Here is an 18922-nt window from a genome sequence, read left to right as displayed (position 1 = left end):
CTACTGACATTTTGGGCCAAATAATTCTTTTTGTGGGGGCCTGTCCCGTGCACTGTAGATGTTTAGCGGCATCCTTGGCCTCTACCCTCTAGATGGCAGTGGCACTCCCTCCCCAAGTTATGGCAACCAAAAATATCCCTAGACAGTGCCAAATGTTCCCTGGGGGACAAATGGCACCCTGTCAAGAACCACCCTGCTAGGTCATTCTCCCCTCACGCCTGTGGGATGGCTGCTTCCCAAAGCCTCGGGGCTGGAATGCAGGCCTTCCAGGGGGTCTGGGGCCAGCCACTGAGATGGCGGCTGAAGATAGCACAGGCAGCTGAGCTACAATCCAACCTTTATCCAGATCTAAGGAAATGAATCAAATTATTTTAGTGCATGAAACTGCTACCACTCATGACTTAAACTGATTTACCTTAGGCTGAAGTGAGAGGTAATCAGAGAAACCACTTTCTGGTTCACCCTGCCCAAATTCTGGCAAATAGCTATTCTGAGAGATTTTTTTAGTCAATAGAAGATTTTTCTAAAACTCCAAGTCCCCAGTTTGGAAAACACTTCAAATGACTTATTGGTTTACAGTCACATCTCAGGTTCTTTTCAGGTTCATCTGTTGTCACCAGCAACAATTCACTGACATTCCTCAGATGTGCCCTTGGCACTGAATTCTAGGAAATACTGTACCAGTGATATCCATAGAAAAAATATGTAAATATTAAATTATAGTGAACTGAGCTAATTCACTCAAACAAATAAATGAACTGTTCTTATTTTCTCCTCCCTCTAAACTCTCTCCCTTGGCAAACTCTCTTAACTCTGCCCTCAAACCAGAGGCCTCACAAATCTATTTCTAGAGCCAATATTTCTCCCAAGTTTCAGCTTATAAACAACACAAATGAACATACGCAATTTCATGAAAATCATGTCAACTACACTCAGTCTCCAAGACAGTAAACAGCTAACATTTCTTCCTGTTCTAAAATTCTTAATTATGCAACCATTATAACTATCCTTAAAGGAATAAACACAGTCATGTGGGAAATGCTTATAATCTAAAGTTAAATGAAAAGAAAAAAATAAAATCCTATATACACAATGACTAGAACTGTGAACACATAAATAGATATGATTAGAAATGAATATACAAAAATCAGTCGTGGTGATGGGGCTGACAATGAGCTTTTTCTATTTTGGAAAACCTGTAATGTTAAACTACTTGTATTTCTTTAAATTATTCTTTTAAAATATTATAATTCTTTGATATCTGACAATATGAACTCACTAGCTCTCCCCTAAGTTAACCCCCTCAAACCCATCATTCAGCCAGAAACTCTGGCTCCAGGTCCCGTAAGCATCCTGGATTTTCCCTTCTCACCTGCCCACTGCCTCCACCACTGCCAGTCCCCAGCTGCTCCCAATTCCATCTGTACATCAGCTCAGCGCACTCAGCTGCGGGGGACCCTCCTACTGCCACCACCCTGGCTCAAGTCCTGGGGACCTGTTGCTTGGGCTCTCAAAATAAGTCATTTCACCAGTGCCTCCGACTTGTTCTCTGGATTCCCAGAGCACCCTGCAAAACCCTGCCCCCGCCCCACCCTTCAGCATCCAGCAACCACTCTCCTGCTTCCTCCGAAGGCCCTGATCTCCACCCACTCCCAAATGCTTACTCTGACCTGGCCCCTCAGCACCTGCCTCAGCTCCCCTCCAGGCTCCGTGTCCACCACCCTCGCTAAGCCCAGCTTACACCTGTGCCCTTCGCCTGCAGGACTTTTCTTCTCCACCAGGAAGGCCCTCCCTCCTCAGGACAGGGTTTATAAAGGGCTAAGGCCAATGCGATTCACTACATTAAACATTTAATAATTATGAAGCTCTTCTAGAATACCCAAGTCACATGAACTCTGCCCAGAAGGATGGAACAGACAGACATTCACTGGCACCAATAGTGGGGTGTTTTCTGTAGTCTGGAATCACGGCTAATGGTTAGGACCCCAAATATATCTAGGTGGGTAATGGGTACATAATAATTTACAAAACTCCTCTTTCAAGCAAGAGAGCTGCAATTCAACAGTAGTAAATCTGATGAGGTTCTTTTTCAGGAATCAGAAATATCCATGTGGAAACACACACTCTCCTTTTCCATAACTATAGAAGAAAATTACCCTGATATAGGATGAATAGATGGGCTACAGAGAAGGAACAGGGATAAGAAGAAACTCGCAAAACAGTGGTATTTCTAATGTTCTGGTTCATAATTTAAGTGAGCTCAGAGGTGTTCATTTTACTGTTATACTACACATTTTTTTTCTAATAACTAACAAAAATGAAAGCTAACACTGACCTTGCATCATGCATCATTCTCAGCACTTCTTTTATATTAACTCACTACAACCCTGGGAGCTATGTGTCACTATTATTCACATTTTACAGATCAGAAGACTGAGGCACAGATACATTAAGTAACCTTCCCAAGGTCACCAGGCATGCAAGGCCCAAACAAGAGAGTCCAGTGACCATTTTACAGGACAGCTGCATCCAGCCACTGGACCTCGCAGACACACCTGGCCGCTCACAGGGTCCTCAATGAATCCCTATCCACTCTGAGAGACTTCTCGTCTCTCATTATGTTTCCCGATTTTTCAGAAGCCATATTACTCCTGTTGACTTTGTGGTTAACTCAAACATAAGTATGGAAAGTTTTCTTCTCCACCTGTCCCAAACCACACACCCAAAAAGCAGACTGACTCCTAGCCTTGCTACAAAGTCCTTCCAGAAAATACAAAAGGTTGAAAAACCAATTCTGCTACCAACAACTATGTGAGCCCAGCCAAGGACCTGAACCACTCCAACTTGAATTTACCTACAGAGAGAAGGACCCGATGGCGTACGAGGGTAGGTCAATTCTAAAGTGCGAATCCGTGTTCATCTTTCTCATTTTGAACTCACACAGACTCTTATCTATAACCACAACTTCAGTTTCTTCTGTCTGCTGTGTACCCTGGGGGGCCAGTGAAAACCACCACACACGTCGCCTTCTCCTCTCCATTAGTCAACAACTAAATTAACAAGCAATTAGTAAGCCATGTGCCAGGTGCTCTGCCGGGCACCAAAAGGATAAAAACAACATGAATATATAACGAGTGTTCACTTACTAACTAGTGAAATTTTCCAGTCACTCCTGCGTCAGAGTTTAGGACTGGCGACCTGGAGAGATCACAACAAGCCACTGCAGGCAGCCCACCAGCCTAAGGTAACTTCACACCTCTCTGAATGCACTGTCATCCCTTCCTTCGGAGAAAAGTGCAGTAAGAAAAGAGCAGGAGATGGTGGAAGGGATGATGTGCCAGCTACCTTTGGCTGGGGAAACTAAGCCAGACTGTGATCCTCATGTGATAAGTGACTGTGGCAGACTGCCAGATCTCTCTCAACACAACGCCCTTCTTTTCCAAGGGCAGGACTCTGGGCTCACGGCTGCCGGAAAGAAAGACTACACTTCCCAGCCCTCCTCACAACTGAGTGTGGCCGTATGCCTGAGCTGGCCAATGGGATGGAAGCAGAAGCGTCCTTTCCCTCCTCCTGCCAGCGGCTGAAACGCAGATGTGTTGGCTGGGGATGGGGCACTGCTGTGGACCACAAGGTGGAGAAACAAATCCATAGAACAAGGGTCTCTGATAACATGGTGCAGCCAATACTGACCCACATTTGCACAAAATAAAAATAAACGTCTGCCTTATTTCAGCTAGAATGAATCCTCACAGGCAATCCTCCCTCCCCTGCCTGCCTCTTAGGCTCTAAACCCCACTCATTTCAGACACTGCTTCTTGAGACGAGCCTTCTCCGTCCTCTCTGTTCACCTGCCATCAGGCTTGGTTATAAAAATTCTTTTAGCTTCCTAGATTTTTCTCTCATGTATTTACCACAGTTTATGTGTATTTCTGTATTCCATTGATTTCTATCTCCATCACTAGCCTCCAAACAGATGAAGATTCCGTTTTTGTTTGGTTCTGATTTCATTTTCTTCACCAAGGATCTTCTGTGACCAGCTCGGTGCCTGGCACACAGGAAGCAGCCAAGTATTTGATGAATAAATGACTGAAAAACTGCAGGCTGTCCCCACTCTACTGGATCTCTACAACTTCCACAGTAAATAGTGAGCATGTTCTAAAAACATCTGTACTTGCTTAATGAAAATAATGTGGAAAAGGTTTAAAACATGTAGCATGGTTGTTCTCAGTTGTACTCAAATGGCATGGCACCTGGAAACGGTGGTGCTTTAAAAAAAGAAACTAACAGACAATATGAAAATCTCTTCATCTCAAGAAATAATGCATAAACTATTAAAGGAAAGTCACATTTCTAAGTTTGCAACATCTGCTTCTTACTTTTTCATGTATTTTTAGTGTCTGTCTAATACAGTCATACCATAGCAGAAGCACGGCAGAAAAGTCTAGTAAAAACTTTATCCACATGTGTATAAGCAGAAAAAGACCGTCTTCAACGGATCTCTGCAGCAGGAAGAGGGATGGCTGCTTGAGAAACATTTACGCAGCAGAACCACATATTTTAGACACTTTGCTGCATAAACTGCAGAAATAATATGCTTGTCAGTACATTAGATCAATCCCTGACAATGATAGGTTCAGAAATTAAACACTTTTCACCAAACTCTGGATTTTCCCTAGGGTTAGAGATTGCTGCAAATCTACAGTGTCTCTGTAGCTTTAGGCTAAGAAGGGGTTTCATCTTGTTCTGAGAAGGCAAGACTCTTTATCTGTTTCCCCTTGAACTTCACTAATGATCATTCCTTTCAGAAGGCACTGCAGAAGAACAAACGCAGAGTTACGAACATCAAAACCATCCATCTGGATAAATGGCCCAAATATGAGACTGCATTAAAACCTTTCTGAGAGGGGATTTAAAAACAGTCCCGCCACTTGGCCGGTTCTTCCTCCTGGACCATGGCACTGACTGCAGTGCTGGCACACAACTCAAAAGCACTCTCTCCTTCTCATCATAAGACCAGCATTCTAAGGGGCTCCCTGAAGCTTTGGTCCACCAGCCACAGAGCGAAGCTCTTCTTCCCTGAGTCACTCAGCTCTGTACTTTCTGATGATGTTTGCTTGGCTTTTGTTATAAAACATAAAAATACTTCAACAGGAAATGACATTCTCTTTCCCTTCCTGCAACCCATCACTCACACACACACACCCACCCACCCACCCAGAGCCATTAGTAATCTGGTGGAGAAGAGGCTTGAACCCTTTCTTCACAGGTGAATCTGGCTCATGGACCAGAGGGGGTATATGCGGTCATGGGGGACAGACACATGCACTCTGAGCCCTCCTGGTGCTGCCCTTCCTAGCCTGCGACTCGACTCTTCTGTTTAGCCCTCTATGAGAAAGAACAGTAATGGCTACCTACAGACTTACGTGTCTGTCAGGACCGACTGCCCCAGGCTGAACCACAGTCCAAACACTGGCCCCGCCACTTCATGGGGGGTGTGATGTGAGGATGACAGGAAAGTACCACCAGGGTATCTGATGCATAATCCAAGTTAAATAATTAGCCTCTGTCATTTCTCCCTTGAAATTGTAAAGCACTCCACCAACACTCATTTCTACTATCTAAAGATGCACATAAAATAAGGCATCAGACAACAGAACACTCATCAGATGCCTTCTCAGTACCTGGTATCATATCCTTCCCCATCAAGGCCACCTGCCCTCCCCAGACAGAAGGCTCTCATCTCTGACTCTCACAGAGGCAGAGAGCCAGTATGTCCCTTCACTAGGGAGCCTCAGCCAGCTCTACTGGTTAATAACTTCACTAAAGGATATCCATCAGAAAGAGGGGGAAAAGTCCTAATTGCTCTAGTCACAGATGTCATTAGTTATGCACTGGCTCCTGTCAAGTCTGTGTGGCTCACAGCATGGGACAATGTTACCAGGCGGATAAGTATTTGACCTAAATATTTAGCTCCCTGCCATCTGCAATCCATTTCAAAGGAAATGGATCTTCAGAGAAAGTTTCTTTCTCTACATTCTGACACTTTATTTCTTTCTGATTCTCTACATTCTGACACTTTATTTGCTCAAGCTATAAAATTTTTATTTGGATTCCATGGCCATTTCAGTAAATCAAGGCTGCCTTTTCTCCCTTCCTGTTAGGTAGTAAAACAGATGTAAAGCAGTTTCTAAACTAAGTGATCCAACCACATTCCTCTTCAATCTGTTAGAAGTGAGCATCACTGATTTTTTTTTACCCTCCAATTGAAAGTCTAGGGGCTTCTTCCTAAATGAGAACACTACCATTAGAATCTTTGGTTTCATTATTAGTTAGTTTGTTTAATCTCAAGGAAATCTCTAAAAAAGGAAACCATATTGTTTTCTCTCCACGATTTTAATACAATTGCTACACATCTTAAGAGTGTGAATGACACGGTTCAATTTCTCATGTTTACAAACCCTCACAGATGGCATATGTAAGTAAGATGCACGATAGAGCTTTTTAAAAAACAGCACCTAGGATGTGATATAAAAATGTACTATGCTGTGGTTGGACAGACATAAATAAAAACTGCATGGTGTGGCTTTCTCTCTTCTGAATAGTAAACTCAGACTAACATTTGAAAATGCCTACCACATCTCATTTTTAAAAGATTTTCTGTACCTACAAAATATTTATATAAAATGACTGGAGATTTTTACAGGAAATATCTAGTTTAGATAATTTGCTATCAGAATGAGTTATGCAGAAGCACCAAGAATAAACTAATAAACCTTCACATGTAATGGAATCGGGTCTTTTCTCTAAGGACTTATCCAATTCTCTCTCTCTTTTTTTAATATAATTTTTGGGAGAACAAGTGGTAAAAGCATTTTAATGTGGTAATGATATTAGCAAAACAAAGAGTTATCTAAGAATTTTTGCCTGGGTCATTCCAAGTATTACAGAATTACCAGATAAAAGGGAACAGGTTTCTGAAGATGACTGAAGTTGGTATAGAAATTCTTCACGCATAGAGAAAGGGTGTAAAACTTACTATTTCTAAACCAAAAATGCCATAATTTGTATAAACCTTTATACCCAAAGAATTTAAATCTCAGAAATAGGAAATGACCATGGAACCCTCACTTGTGAGCCATCACAGTCAGACCACTGTCTCTGAAGTCTCATTTGATGCTAACATCACACTAAAGTACAGTTATCTCATCACTAATTTTCTAGCTAAAAAGTCTGTCTAAATAAAATTATACTATTAAAAAACTAGCTTAAGGCTAGGTTTGTTGTGAATTGAAGTATTTTTTCCCTATTCCAACACTTAGTTAAATATGATAGCAATGTAGCAAAAGCCCTTATCTTTTAAGCATTTTGTAAATCTAATGGTAAGAATGGCAGCCCAGACTGTTTTTCCTTTTCTGACAATGTCTGATTTCTTCCCAGACATTAACTACAAGGACCACAGTCCACTGTGGTGTCAGCAGGACATCATTATGACAGGCTTCCAGGTTTCCAGCAGAGGAAACATGTGTCAACTCCTGTCGTCAGCAGGTGAGCAAAAGGCACCGCCAGGTAGAATCAGAAGCAAGCACATCTTCAAAACAGGTGTTACTGTTGACATAACCATTAAACATCTGGCTCTCCATAGCTTCCAGAACAACAGGTATTTTCTCATTTTAATTTTTTTTTTTTTTTAAAGATTTTATTTTTTCCTTTTTCTCCCCAAAGCCCCCCGGTACATAGTTGTGTGTTCTTCGTTGTGGGTTCTTCTAGTTGTGGCATGTGGGACGCTGCCTCAGCGTGGTCTGATGAGCAGTGCCATGTCCGCGCCCAGGATTCGAACTAACGAAACACTGGGCCGCCTGCAGCGGAGCGCGCGAACTTAACCACTCGGCCACGGGGCCAGCCCCTCATTTTAATTTTTAATACAAATTTCTATATTCCACAAAAAGCTGTACTCCTGGGAGAATTTCCACAATAATATGAAATCTGTGAGTTGTGTCTCTTAGTATGACACCAAAGCTCCCTCTCCCGTTCTTGGAGAGCGACTAGGAGAAGAAGGACTCACTGACTAGACTTGGAAGCCACAGAAGTGATGAATATGGTGGGTGGCCTTGGCTCTCCCTCAATGGAGGCACAGAGGTGGGGGGAAGTGAAACAAGCCTAGAGAGGGCTACTCTTTGGTTCCTACGAATGCACAGCGGCCAAATCTATGTCAAAGGATAAGGCAAACTGTACATTCCAGAATCAAGGAGCGTTAAAGACGAATGAGATCTTAAAGAGCAGCTAACTCAGGGATTCTCGATGTTCACTGTATATAAGAATATTCCTAGACCCACCCACTGAGACAGTAAGTGAGCAAGAATGGGGCCGTCTTGCTACACTAAATGGCCCCAGCCCCTCCTCTGTGTGAGTACTCGCTGCTCTGCAGGTACTCTAAGAAATTCACATGCTCTCCTGATTTACGGCCTCAGCTTACACATGTGCTCCCCAATAGCTTGATAAATTAAAACTTTGTTCTATGAGTTTCTCTCCAGGAACAGGCTGACCACAGGCGGCAAACATACCCACAAGGTATCCATCACAGCTGGCAGAAGAAGGGTACAATAAAAGACCCTGGAGTCCATCATGCCTGAAGGAAACCCCCTCCTTACTGCCCATTTCCCTATAGAACTGCCTCAAGATTCCGTAATCCTTGAAGATGGGTTTTTGAGACATTAGTCGGCCATCTTCCAGATTGTGCTGCTTGATCTGACTAAACTTCCCATCTCCATCCCTAGCTCCTGATTGACTGGCTCCGATGGTGGGGAGCAGAGCAAGCCTACTGCTCAGTTATCAATTCGAGGGCTCAGCAGCAGCAGGAGGCACTGGCAGGAGGAGGAATAATATGAATACTTCTACAGCACTAGCTCTGTGCCAGATGCTGTGCCAAGTTCTTTACAAATATCACCTTATCTGGTCCTCACAACAATCCTATTGGGTAGGTGCTACAGAGACGAGGACACCAAGGCACGGAGTGGCTAAGGAATCATCCAAGGACATCCAACGAGGAAGAGAATAAGGATCCCATCCCAGACAGGCTGGCTTCAGAGTCTGAGCTCTTAATCATGACACTAAATTACCCACCAACAGGGCTCGGGTGAGGCCCAGGGCTTTAAGAAAGCGTCATGACTGAAGTCGATCTTTCCTCTTATGGATGAAGAAATTGAAACCTAGAGAAGTGAAGTCTCTTATCCAAGACAAAAATCCTTCATGGTATTTCCAGGAAGAAAGCAACCATTATCTGTCACCAACTATCCTTAAACGTTTCTCTACACACGCTCCTCTAGGGAAGAAATGGACAGACGGCATTACTAAAAGCCAGCTCATTGGTTCCAGCTGTGTTACTCTGACCAAGACGCTGGTTTGGGGCAAAGATTTCCATCCTTTTCTGTTCACTCACAGGATACAACACACTCCAGAGTCAGCACAAGGGGCTTCTGATCATGGTGCTTCTCAAGGGAGGGAAAGGAAAAGGGGAGGGAGAGATGCCATCCCCAAAAGGGAGATGGTAATTGGAACGTGGGAGATAAGGTTCACATAATTTGTGGATGGAAAAAAAAAGATGTGATTCTGATATGGCTCCCAAGGATGGTCTTCCTTTCCTTAAACGGACTATTGTAAAACCTTAGTATATGTCAAAACATCATTAGGTCTTTGCTTTGTTTTGACATACACAGGCAGGCAGAATACCCAGAATGATCAGATCTACCCCAAGTTAGAACTACTCACATACATTCAAAAAGTGATAAATGCATTTCCTAGCAACATTTCATATGCAGGATCAGGCCCAAAATATTATGGATGTATTGATATTATAGCTTTTTACTTACTTGTCATTTCTGTTCAACAATCAAGGTAATTCTGGGGGACCAAAAGCCAGGATAATAACCATGTATTCCAAATCACGGGTGAGCTAGCATGATCACAATGCAGAGGCATTTTCGAGATAATAGTGAGGGCTGGGGTAAGAGTCTGCTCCTGTCCCAATGATGCAAACTGTAGCCACGTCACACAAACCTTCATGACCTCCACCTGCAGGTCTTCGTTGAGGGAAGGTGTCACTTTCACAGCATTCAGGATCTGATTGAGCAGCTGCTTCTCATCAGAGTCCGTCTCCATGGATACAAACCTCTCTTCTGACAGGAGCTTCTGTAGGAGGCACAGGGCAGTGATCAGAGAGAGGTTCCTCGCTGCCTTACTCTGCTGCTCCCTTAGTATGCGCGTTAAGGATAATTTTTCTTACTCAGGAGCCATCTAGTGAGGCCATTAGGCAAGAATTCATGCTCTGTGCCATTGAAAAGAAAAACGCATCAAACTTTTGGTAAATGGTTTTTGGCAAAGACTTTTTCCTGCTATTAGACAATCCATGCTAAATTTTATCAACCGAGATTCTAATGGGGTGGCCATAGAGGTTATGTGGTTGGTGAGGACAGAGGATGATGTGGCCAGGGGGATCTGGCCCCTCAACAGTCACATCACACAGAGCCTTCCTTAAGGCAGCTTTGTCACAGGAAATGAGGAGGTCTTGTGGATAAGTGCATTTCTCAGATATTTATCTCTTTCCTACTGTGAGCTGTCATTTACCCAGAATTATTCATGAATCCACAAATCTTACGGTATTCTCATCAAATAATGAATCCCACAAAAACCTAAATAAGAAGACACTCACTTTCATGAGGTTTGCCAGGTGTCATTACACCTCCCAGGACAGCCTTTTTCTATTTCAGGACAACTCCTCTTCATAAAACCCCTTGTTAGATGGTACCAAAACCCACCTGCCTACAACTTTGGCTCCCTCATCCTTCCCTGGAGCCACAGGGATTAAGCTTCTAAAATATCTGAAGTCAGCTATGAAGTCCCCCTTAGCCCTTCCTTCTCCAGACTAAACCTTCTCGGGTGCCTTCAAGCGCTCTTGGCATGATGTGGTTCCAGACGCTCTCCTGCTGAACATGTGGCCTCCAGGGCAGTGTAACACTTCAAGGTGGTCTGACAGTAAAGAGTAAGGCAGCCAGGAGGATACCTGAGATAACTGTGGACTGTGGACAATTATAATGGGTCAGTGTAGGCTCATCCTTGGTGAAAAACAAAAAAAACAAAAAACGACAAAAGTACCATTCTGGTGAGTGATGTTTGGTGATGGGGAGGCTCTGTGTGTGTTGGGTGGGGACATATGGGACAATCTCTGCACCTTCCTCTCAATTTTATTGTAAACCTAAAACTTCTCTAAAATAATGAAGTCTTTACAAATAACAAAAAGTAAAAAGATGGCGGGGGGGAAAGAAATGGGGTCTTTGGTGGCACCACTGACCTGCTGTAAGCCTGGAAGTGCCCACCTCTAGAATTCTAGTTTTGTAAGAAAACTAAATGTGTTTATTACCTAAAAACAAAAAAATAGTTGTGCATAACTTTAACCACATTCTCAGACCAAATGGGCTTAGTTGTAAGTCACAGCACCTTCTGTGCTGACTCGCCCTGAAACCCCTAACTCTCATTCACAAGGGCCGCACTTAAGCTGTCCTCCTGCATCTGTCCTGGGGCAGCTGGTTTTGAGACCTGGTAAATTTGTCCTTGTCCAATTCAGTATAGAGCTGCAGATGTGAAGAACTTTTGGAATTCTGATTCATCCATCCTTTAGCTCAAGGCCACTGCAGATGCGGAAAACAAGTATTTCAAACCCTTCTTAGGACTCCCTGAAATTTTGTCTATAGTCTCCCCAAAGCAATTTTTCACTATCACATAGTGCTTGCAGGGCAGCCCAGACTTAAAGTTTATATACAAACCTGATTTACTTAAAGTGATAAAGATTGGGAAGCCTTCAAAAAGCACCTAAAACTAGTGGGGGGCAACGAGGGATGGTAAGAGGAGATGCCCTGCCCGCCAGTCACTGAAGTCACCGTGATTGAGTGGGCTCTGGGAAACAGGGTACTGTAACTTAGAGTGTTTGAGGTTAAAAAAAAGTAACTAATGGAAAATATATACAATACTAGAGAAAAAGGAACACAGTGGCAGCTCAAAATCAACTTCCATGCATTTTTATGTTTGGCCCAATTACTGTGGAGAAAGGCAAAGAGTTTTTAATGATATTGACAGTGTTAAAAAATTTCTAATGCTATTGCATATTAATACATATATTATCTAATTCCAATCCACTGGAGGAAAAAGAGGTGGAATTTTCTCACTCTTTCACATATATTAACTCTTAAAAGTTACAGCAGTTCCCCCTTATCCACGGTTTCAGTTACCTGCAGTCAACCATGTTCTGAATATATTAAATAGAAAATTCCATAAATAAACAATTCATAAGTTTTAAATCGTACGTCATTCTGATAGTGTGATGAAATCTTGCACCCTCCCACTCAGGATGTGAATCATCCCTTGTCCAGCAGACCCCGTGCCTGTGGCCTGTCGATTTCTGCCTCCCGCGCACTCAGTGACAGCCGTACCTGTATCCCTGCCAAGGCGTGCTGGGCCAGCTTTGCATTCCTGGATTCCAAAGCCAGCTGGAAAGGCAGCAGGCACTTCTCCCTGGAAACACAGAAATAAGGGGATGGCGGGAGCTCAGCAGAGCTGGCTCTCAAGTGACACAAGCTTATGTGCACCCACCCCCCAATTCTGCCAAACACACACACAAAGGCTATAACCAGTCATGAAAATGCACATTGACTTAAAAAACACAGCAAAAAAGCTGGGCAGAAATGAGGGCATGTCAGTAGCTGGTCTTCTCAGTATGGCTACAGGGAGGGCACACAAGGTCTCTCAAATAACTGCACTAATTATCACACGGGGGGACCCCCAGACCATGAGTATGCCTCGCTCCTTCCCAAATTAACAGAATTGCCTGTGCCCCGTGCACGTGGGGTGAAGGACTCTAGGAAGTACCACGTATCTAGGTCTTGACGCCTTGCTCGTACCTCTATCCCACCATGACGCAGCCTCATCAGTCAGCTTTCAGTCGATAGCTGAAATGCTATCGACTTGTCAATTTCTCTGCAACTCAAAGTGTTCAATAATCACTTATAATTTTTAAACTTGGTCTTTAGTCTCCAGTAAGAGGTATATCTGGACTTTGTGATGGGTTCTTAACAAACACACTTCCAAAACAGAAATACAAATGAACCTTCAGTAGCTTTGACCAATGAGAAGGACCTGCTGTCATGGGAGAGACAAAAAAATCCAGAGAGTTACTGAGCGCTAAAACATGTTAGGGAGAAACCAAAAGGGCTACAAAGGAAAACATCTCTTTCTGTTAGAAGCTTTTCCTCTAAATAATTAAACAAGAGACCCACAAGTTTAATCAAACCATGACTTCCCTATGGAACCCCACTGGCACAACAAACGAAATGCTGCTTAATTTCTGCAGGTTACTCCACCCCCACTGAACCCAGAGCAGCCTCATTTTTACCTGTTTTATATTTTCAGCATGAACTGAAAGAGTCATTGACTTTAGAGAGTGTGAAAGCCACAGGGTAAGACTACAGGATTCCGTCTTATGAGAAAGAAGGGTTGCTGCCGTCGACAAGAAGACAGAAAGTTAATCACAGGGCTGGCTCCTTGCTGCCCACCTGCAGCTCTGCTGCTCCTCCATGGAATTCTCCACCCGCAGCTCCATGGCACAACGGAAGAGTCAAAGACACTCCCTGCTGCCAGCCACAGAGACAGAACAAGAACGCACTCTATCAGAAAGGACACTTGCCTTCCTAATCCTTCCCATGTCTCCTCTCACTACCCAAAGTTACAATATCCACTTCGATATGACAAGCGATTACACTACAGCCATTTTCATTAGATCCATCCTTTGACAGATGGATAAATTACCCAAGGGTGTTACTTCCAGTTGGGTGGCTACAATTTTGTTGCTGTATCATTGTCAGCTTGTCACAGTAACAAGGCAAACAATGCTATGCAGTCAATTAAAGCAGAAATAGCTGGTTTTTCCAATTTTGTTTCTTTCGCTTAATCATAAGCAGTTTATAAGCATGGGAACATTAACTGGAAGGGTGGAAGTCCAATGAGAAGTGGGAATAATGGGCAGAGGGAGTATTAACAGAAGAATCACAGAACTTCACCTGTAAACCCTTGAAACATCAAAGTTGCATCGGGACTAATTTGCTGGGAAAGATGTGCATCTAGACTTTGGAGCCAGATCTGCCAATGAGGGCACAGTACCAGTGAGCACATGTGGAGGTCTGCAACTCTCATGGTCCTGCAGCCTGGAGCAGGAGAAGTCTCTGCGGAGTGGCTAGCATGCTGAAAACACACAAGTATTACCCATGACTCCCCAGGGGAACCACGCAGAGTGGATGGCATGTTCAGCAGCAACAAGGACGCCCTGGAAATGCCAACCCTGCTGAGCCCTGGGAGGCAGCATGATGTCTGCATAAACAGCTGCATACCACATTACTGCCATCTGCAGCCAGCCCTTGAAATCCTCATTCCACTCACTCCCTGACTTACACATTCACATGACTTATCCTACAGACTGAGCCAGGCTATGGACAAATGCCAGGACCGCCAGGGTGTGCCACAATTCCAGGGGATATCACTGAACTGCTCCCTGTGCTGGTGATGGCCACCAGACAGGACTGGAAGACGTCATCGGTTCAGCCAGGTTTTGCTCAAGCTGAAAGGTGTCAGCATCCAGTGGAAAGAACATGGGCTGTGGAATCCCATAGACCTGGACTCAAACCCCAACCATCTGTAAGCTGTGCAATCACCACCGAGACACTGAGCTCTGTCGAGTCTTAGCTTCCCAAGCCACACAAAGGGCATCTTGAGGCCAATCATACAGGGTTACAGTAAGGAGTACAGATAATACATATCAGGAGTAGGCAAATTTTTTCCATAAGAGGCAGAGGATAGGGCTGGCCCCGTGGCCAAGTGGTTAAGTTCGCGTGCTCCGCTGCGGCGGCCCAGGGTTTCGCTGGTTCAGATCCTGGGTGCGGACGTGGCACCGCTCGTCAGGCCACGTTGAGGCGGCATCCCACATGCCATAACTAGAAGGACCTGCAACTAAGATATACAACTATGTGCTGGGGGGATTTGGAGAGATAAAGCAGGAAAAAAAAAAAGATTGGCAACAGTTGTTAGCTCAGGTGCCAATCTTTAAAAAAAAAAAAAGAGGCAGATGATAAATATTTTAGGCTTTGCAATCCATATGGTCTTTGTCCTAACTACTAAACTCTGCCGTAGCACAAAAGCAGTCAGACAATATGTAAATCAACAAGCATGGCTATGTTCCAATAAAACTTTATTTACACAAACAGGCAACAGGCCAGATTTGGCCCACAGGCTGAGTTTGCCCAGCCCTGATGCCGACAAAGGCCCAGCACAGCCCACAATTTTCAGCACAGGATAAGCAGACCTAATCTTGTCACAATATCCAGAAAGACTGTGCACAGGTCCCAGGCTAACCGTCCTGGGAGGTGGTCAGCCCTTAGCAAAGCCAGCTGCAGCACCAAGAACTTCTCACAAAATAAGTGCTTTGAGGAAGCAGACTGAGAGGTTTCATCTGGGCCCCAGACAAGGCATCCCATGCATCCATCCAACCATCCATTCAGCCAACATTTGAGGACCTACTGTGTTCAGGGCCCCACAATGGGTGCTTAGGAAGATCCAGCAAGGAAAAGACAGGACAGACACTGGTTTCATTTTGTTCACAGGATGAAAGAGAAAAAAAGAAAGTTAGTACTTATTATTTCCCTGTTTAGTCTACCTGTCACTTCAACCTTAAATTAGCATTCTTACCCTTGTTTTACATTTGAGAAAATGGGGGTCCAGAGAGGTTTCACAGCCTGCCAAGGCCACACAGCTAAAATCCACTGGAGACAATTCAAACCCAAATCCATCTGATTCCCAGGATCAAATTCCTTCCAACAATCTGGTCTCAAAAGATCAGAGCAAAGGTAGAATAGATCTGTTTCTTAACCTTTCTTAGATCATGAACACAAAAAATCTGGCAAAAGACCCTCTTCCTAGGGGAGTGCGTGAATCACTTGATGGGAATCACAGAATCCCCCCCCCCCCCCCCCGCCACCCCCCATCAAACACCAAAGCCACATGGATCCCAAGCTAAGAGCCCCTGCCCTCAGGGGAAAGAGCCTGCATCAGAGAAGAGGGCCATGTTCCCTGGCTCACTTAGGGTTCCACCAGGATGGGCTCTGAAGTGAGGTGACACAGAGCCCTGGGGCAGAGGTAGCTTCCGTGTGTGTGTGTGTGTGTGTGTGTGTGTGTGTGTGTGGAGGATCACTAACTCTCCTCAGGGTCCAGGCCTCTCATCCCCTCAGACCCAGCAGCCCCCTAGGTTAGTGTCACAAGCCTCAGATCCTGACTCTGATGGGAAATAAACACGTGGGAAATGAATGAAGCTCACGGGCACAACCAATTTTGCTGCTTGCTCTGTGATATCATAAAAACCCTGCTGCCTGAAGTTTTTTAAAAGTGATTTTAATAAGGGAGAATAACAGGTTTTAATTGGGTCTCAGACTAACATTTATAATGAAGATGCACGTGGCACACACTCAGTCCCCTTTGCACATCCTGTATTGGAATAAATCACTTTTTGATCTTTCTAGATGCTGCCTCATTGGGAAAAGGGCATACGAAAACCCAACATTCAATTACATTAAGCAATTATTTTTTATGCACAGGCATGTGCAAATTCACTCTTGCCTAATTAAATAAAGGCAGTGGCCCCAGGTTTCAGGTCCTGACACGCCATCACTTCTTAAAGAAGAATTAGCAGAGCCGAATCTGCATGAGGAAAACATCCGTGACAGTGTGTCTGTTCACGGCAAGGAGACGGAGCCTGTTTCCTTAACAGCACTGTCACAGTTCACAAACCAGCCTTATTGGGCTGGCAGATAACAACGGACAAAGGGAAATGAAAACAGGCAAATAGGGGAAGAGGTAGGATTTACCAAAAATTACTTTTCAGCAGGAGCTCAAGTAAAACCTGGATGTTAGGCTGATTCCTCTTTGATGCCCTGCACAGGAAGGGGCACAAAGATACTTCAGATTTCTAAGGTCTGCTTACACTCTGCAGTTCTAGGATTCTACAATCCAAGCCATTTATTCAATGACTGTCTGGATTCCATCACATAATAACCAGGGCTCTGGTTGTAAATCACTGGCCTGTATGTGCCAAGTACCACACTACAGACGTGTGTACTTACTACCTTACTTAATTGTAACTTTTGAAAGCAGGGATTTAATTATCAACAAAACCAACTAAGAGAGATTAATTCACCTGTCTAACACCCATGTTTGTAAATGACAGAGCTGTGATTTAAACCCAGACCATCAGCCTTCAATCCTACATTCTCAGGCCTCCACGAGGACGCCTGTGCCCACAGACAGCCTCTGCCGACCACGGCCTGTGGCACACTGCTTAAAACAGCAATCAAATGTCTACCAGGTAAGAAGAGGCAGGACAGACATCAAACAAGGAATGAAAATTATCTTATTTTGAGTGGCTGTGTTATTGAACCCAAAGTGGGTTCCCTCCTGGGGAGTTAAATCAGACTCTACACCAGAAGCAGTTGTCTCACAAAGTAAAGTGTATTTGCGGCAAATAGGAGACCATGAGGAATCATTTCCAGAGTCATGCGTCCCCGAACAGAGGGAAGCAGGGACATTTATTTGGGATGGGGAATGAATATTCAGAAGGGAGAGGTGGGAGTCCTCTTGCACAGCCTCAGTTGGAAAATGTGATTCCACACACACTGCAGGTGATGGTAACAAGGCCTAAGCTCCTCCTGGAGAGATCTCAGCATTAAAAATGAGGCAAAGGTCGTAGGCACAGCTCTTGCAGGGAGGCCTGGTCTGGTTCAGGGTGGTTGGTGATTGCATCTCCTTAACATAGCAAAAGGGAAAGGACAATTTAGGAAAATGGTTAAAATATCCAAACCCACACTTGAGTTCCTCAGGGCAACTAGTGGGTGACAGCTGTTCATGAGCAATGCTTATATTTGACAGTTGGCACGTGGTTATGAGAACCTACAGGCAGACTGAATGAGTGGAAAAAATGTGGCTTTGGAGCCAGCTGCTGGGTTCAAGCTACGGCCATCACTTTTCCCAGTAGTCAGAACCTTTCCTAATTTGAGTAGAGAGGTTTGTCACCCCTTGTTGTGACACTCAGGATGTTGTCATGCATGTTTATGAATACTGATGCTTTACACAGTTGGTATCAACACGGACAGATTTTCATTCACTAAGTTTTGCCAGAGCCGATCCCACTGAGCCAATCGGAACTGAACTGCTTCCTTAATTGATTTCCTCTGCAGTGCAGCTGAAGTGTTTCCATTTTATTTCTATTTTCATTTCTATTTCAATGAAATTATTTTTATCAGTATCAATCCCTTCCTTTTATATTTCATAACAAAGATTGGATTCATCCTTCAGAAACTGTTTTAGCCCCGAGGGATACAGCGTGAAAACACAAAATCCCTTTTCTCCTGCAGGCCTTCAAGATTTCTTAGCTAGCCTGTTGCAATGATTAAGTTGAGCGTATGAAACTGTCATCTTTGTAGGTCGGAAAGAGTCGCATATCAGCAATTTTTTATGATTCAATCTGTTAAAAATAATCCTAAATAATATAATGTGGTTATGCTCATATTTTCTCTCAAGATGTAAATTTCTATTATCTGTCACTTCATTATACAAGGCACACACATACATTAAAAGATCCAAACAGTACAAAGGGGTACACAGTGATGAACACCAGGCAGGGTGCTACCTAAAAAGGGCGGGCTGAATGCTGACAATGGCTATTTCCAAGGAGTGGCATGGGGGAGTTTTTCTCTTTTTATAATTCCTATTTGTATCCATTTTTACATAATAACTCTAGAGTATACTTGCATAATCTGAAGAAAATACTTCTTCAGGTACA

At 43.9% G+C, this 18922-nt stretch overlaps 1 protein-coding gene across 6 annotated transcripts in view; it reads right to left on the bottom strand.

Moving 5' to 3' along the window:
- The window catches only part of ARFGEF3 (ARFGEF family member 3), a 146368-nt gene that overhangs the window by 101340 nt on the left and 26106 nt on the right, over positions 1–18922 (bottom strand). For all 6 annotated transcript variants that reach the window (XM_070557324.1, XM_070557325.1, XM_070557326.1 and 3 more), the window contains exons 3-4: positions 12480–12561; positions 10054–10185 (exon numbers count right to left, since the gene is read on the bottom strand). In XM_070557324.1, coding sequence (XP_070413425.1) covers positions 10054–10185; positions 12480–12561 — 214 coding nt within the window. The remainder of the gene's footprint in view (positions 1–10053; positions 10186–12479; positions 12562–18922) is intronic.

This window comes from Equus przewalskii, chromosome 9 (assembly GCF_037783145.1).
Source record: "Equus przewalskii isolate Varuska chromosome 9, EquPr2, whole genome shotgun sequence".
In the NCBI taxonomy this organism is placed as follows: domain Eukaryota; kingdom Metazoa; phylum Chordata; class Mammalia; order Perissodactyla; family Equidae; genus Equus; species Equus przewalskii.
Note: the sequence above shows the minus strand (reverse complement) of the source record. Positions and strands in the feature narration are given on the sequence as shown.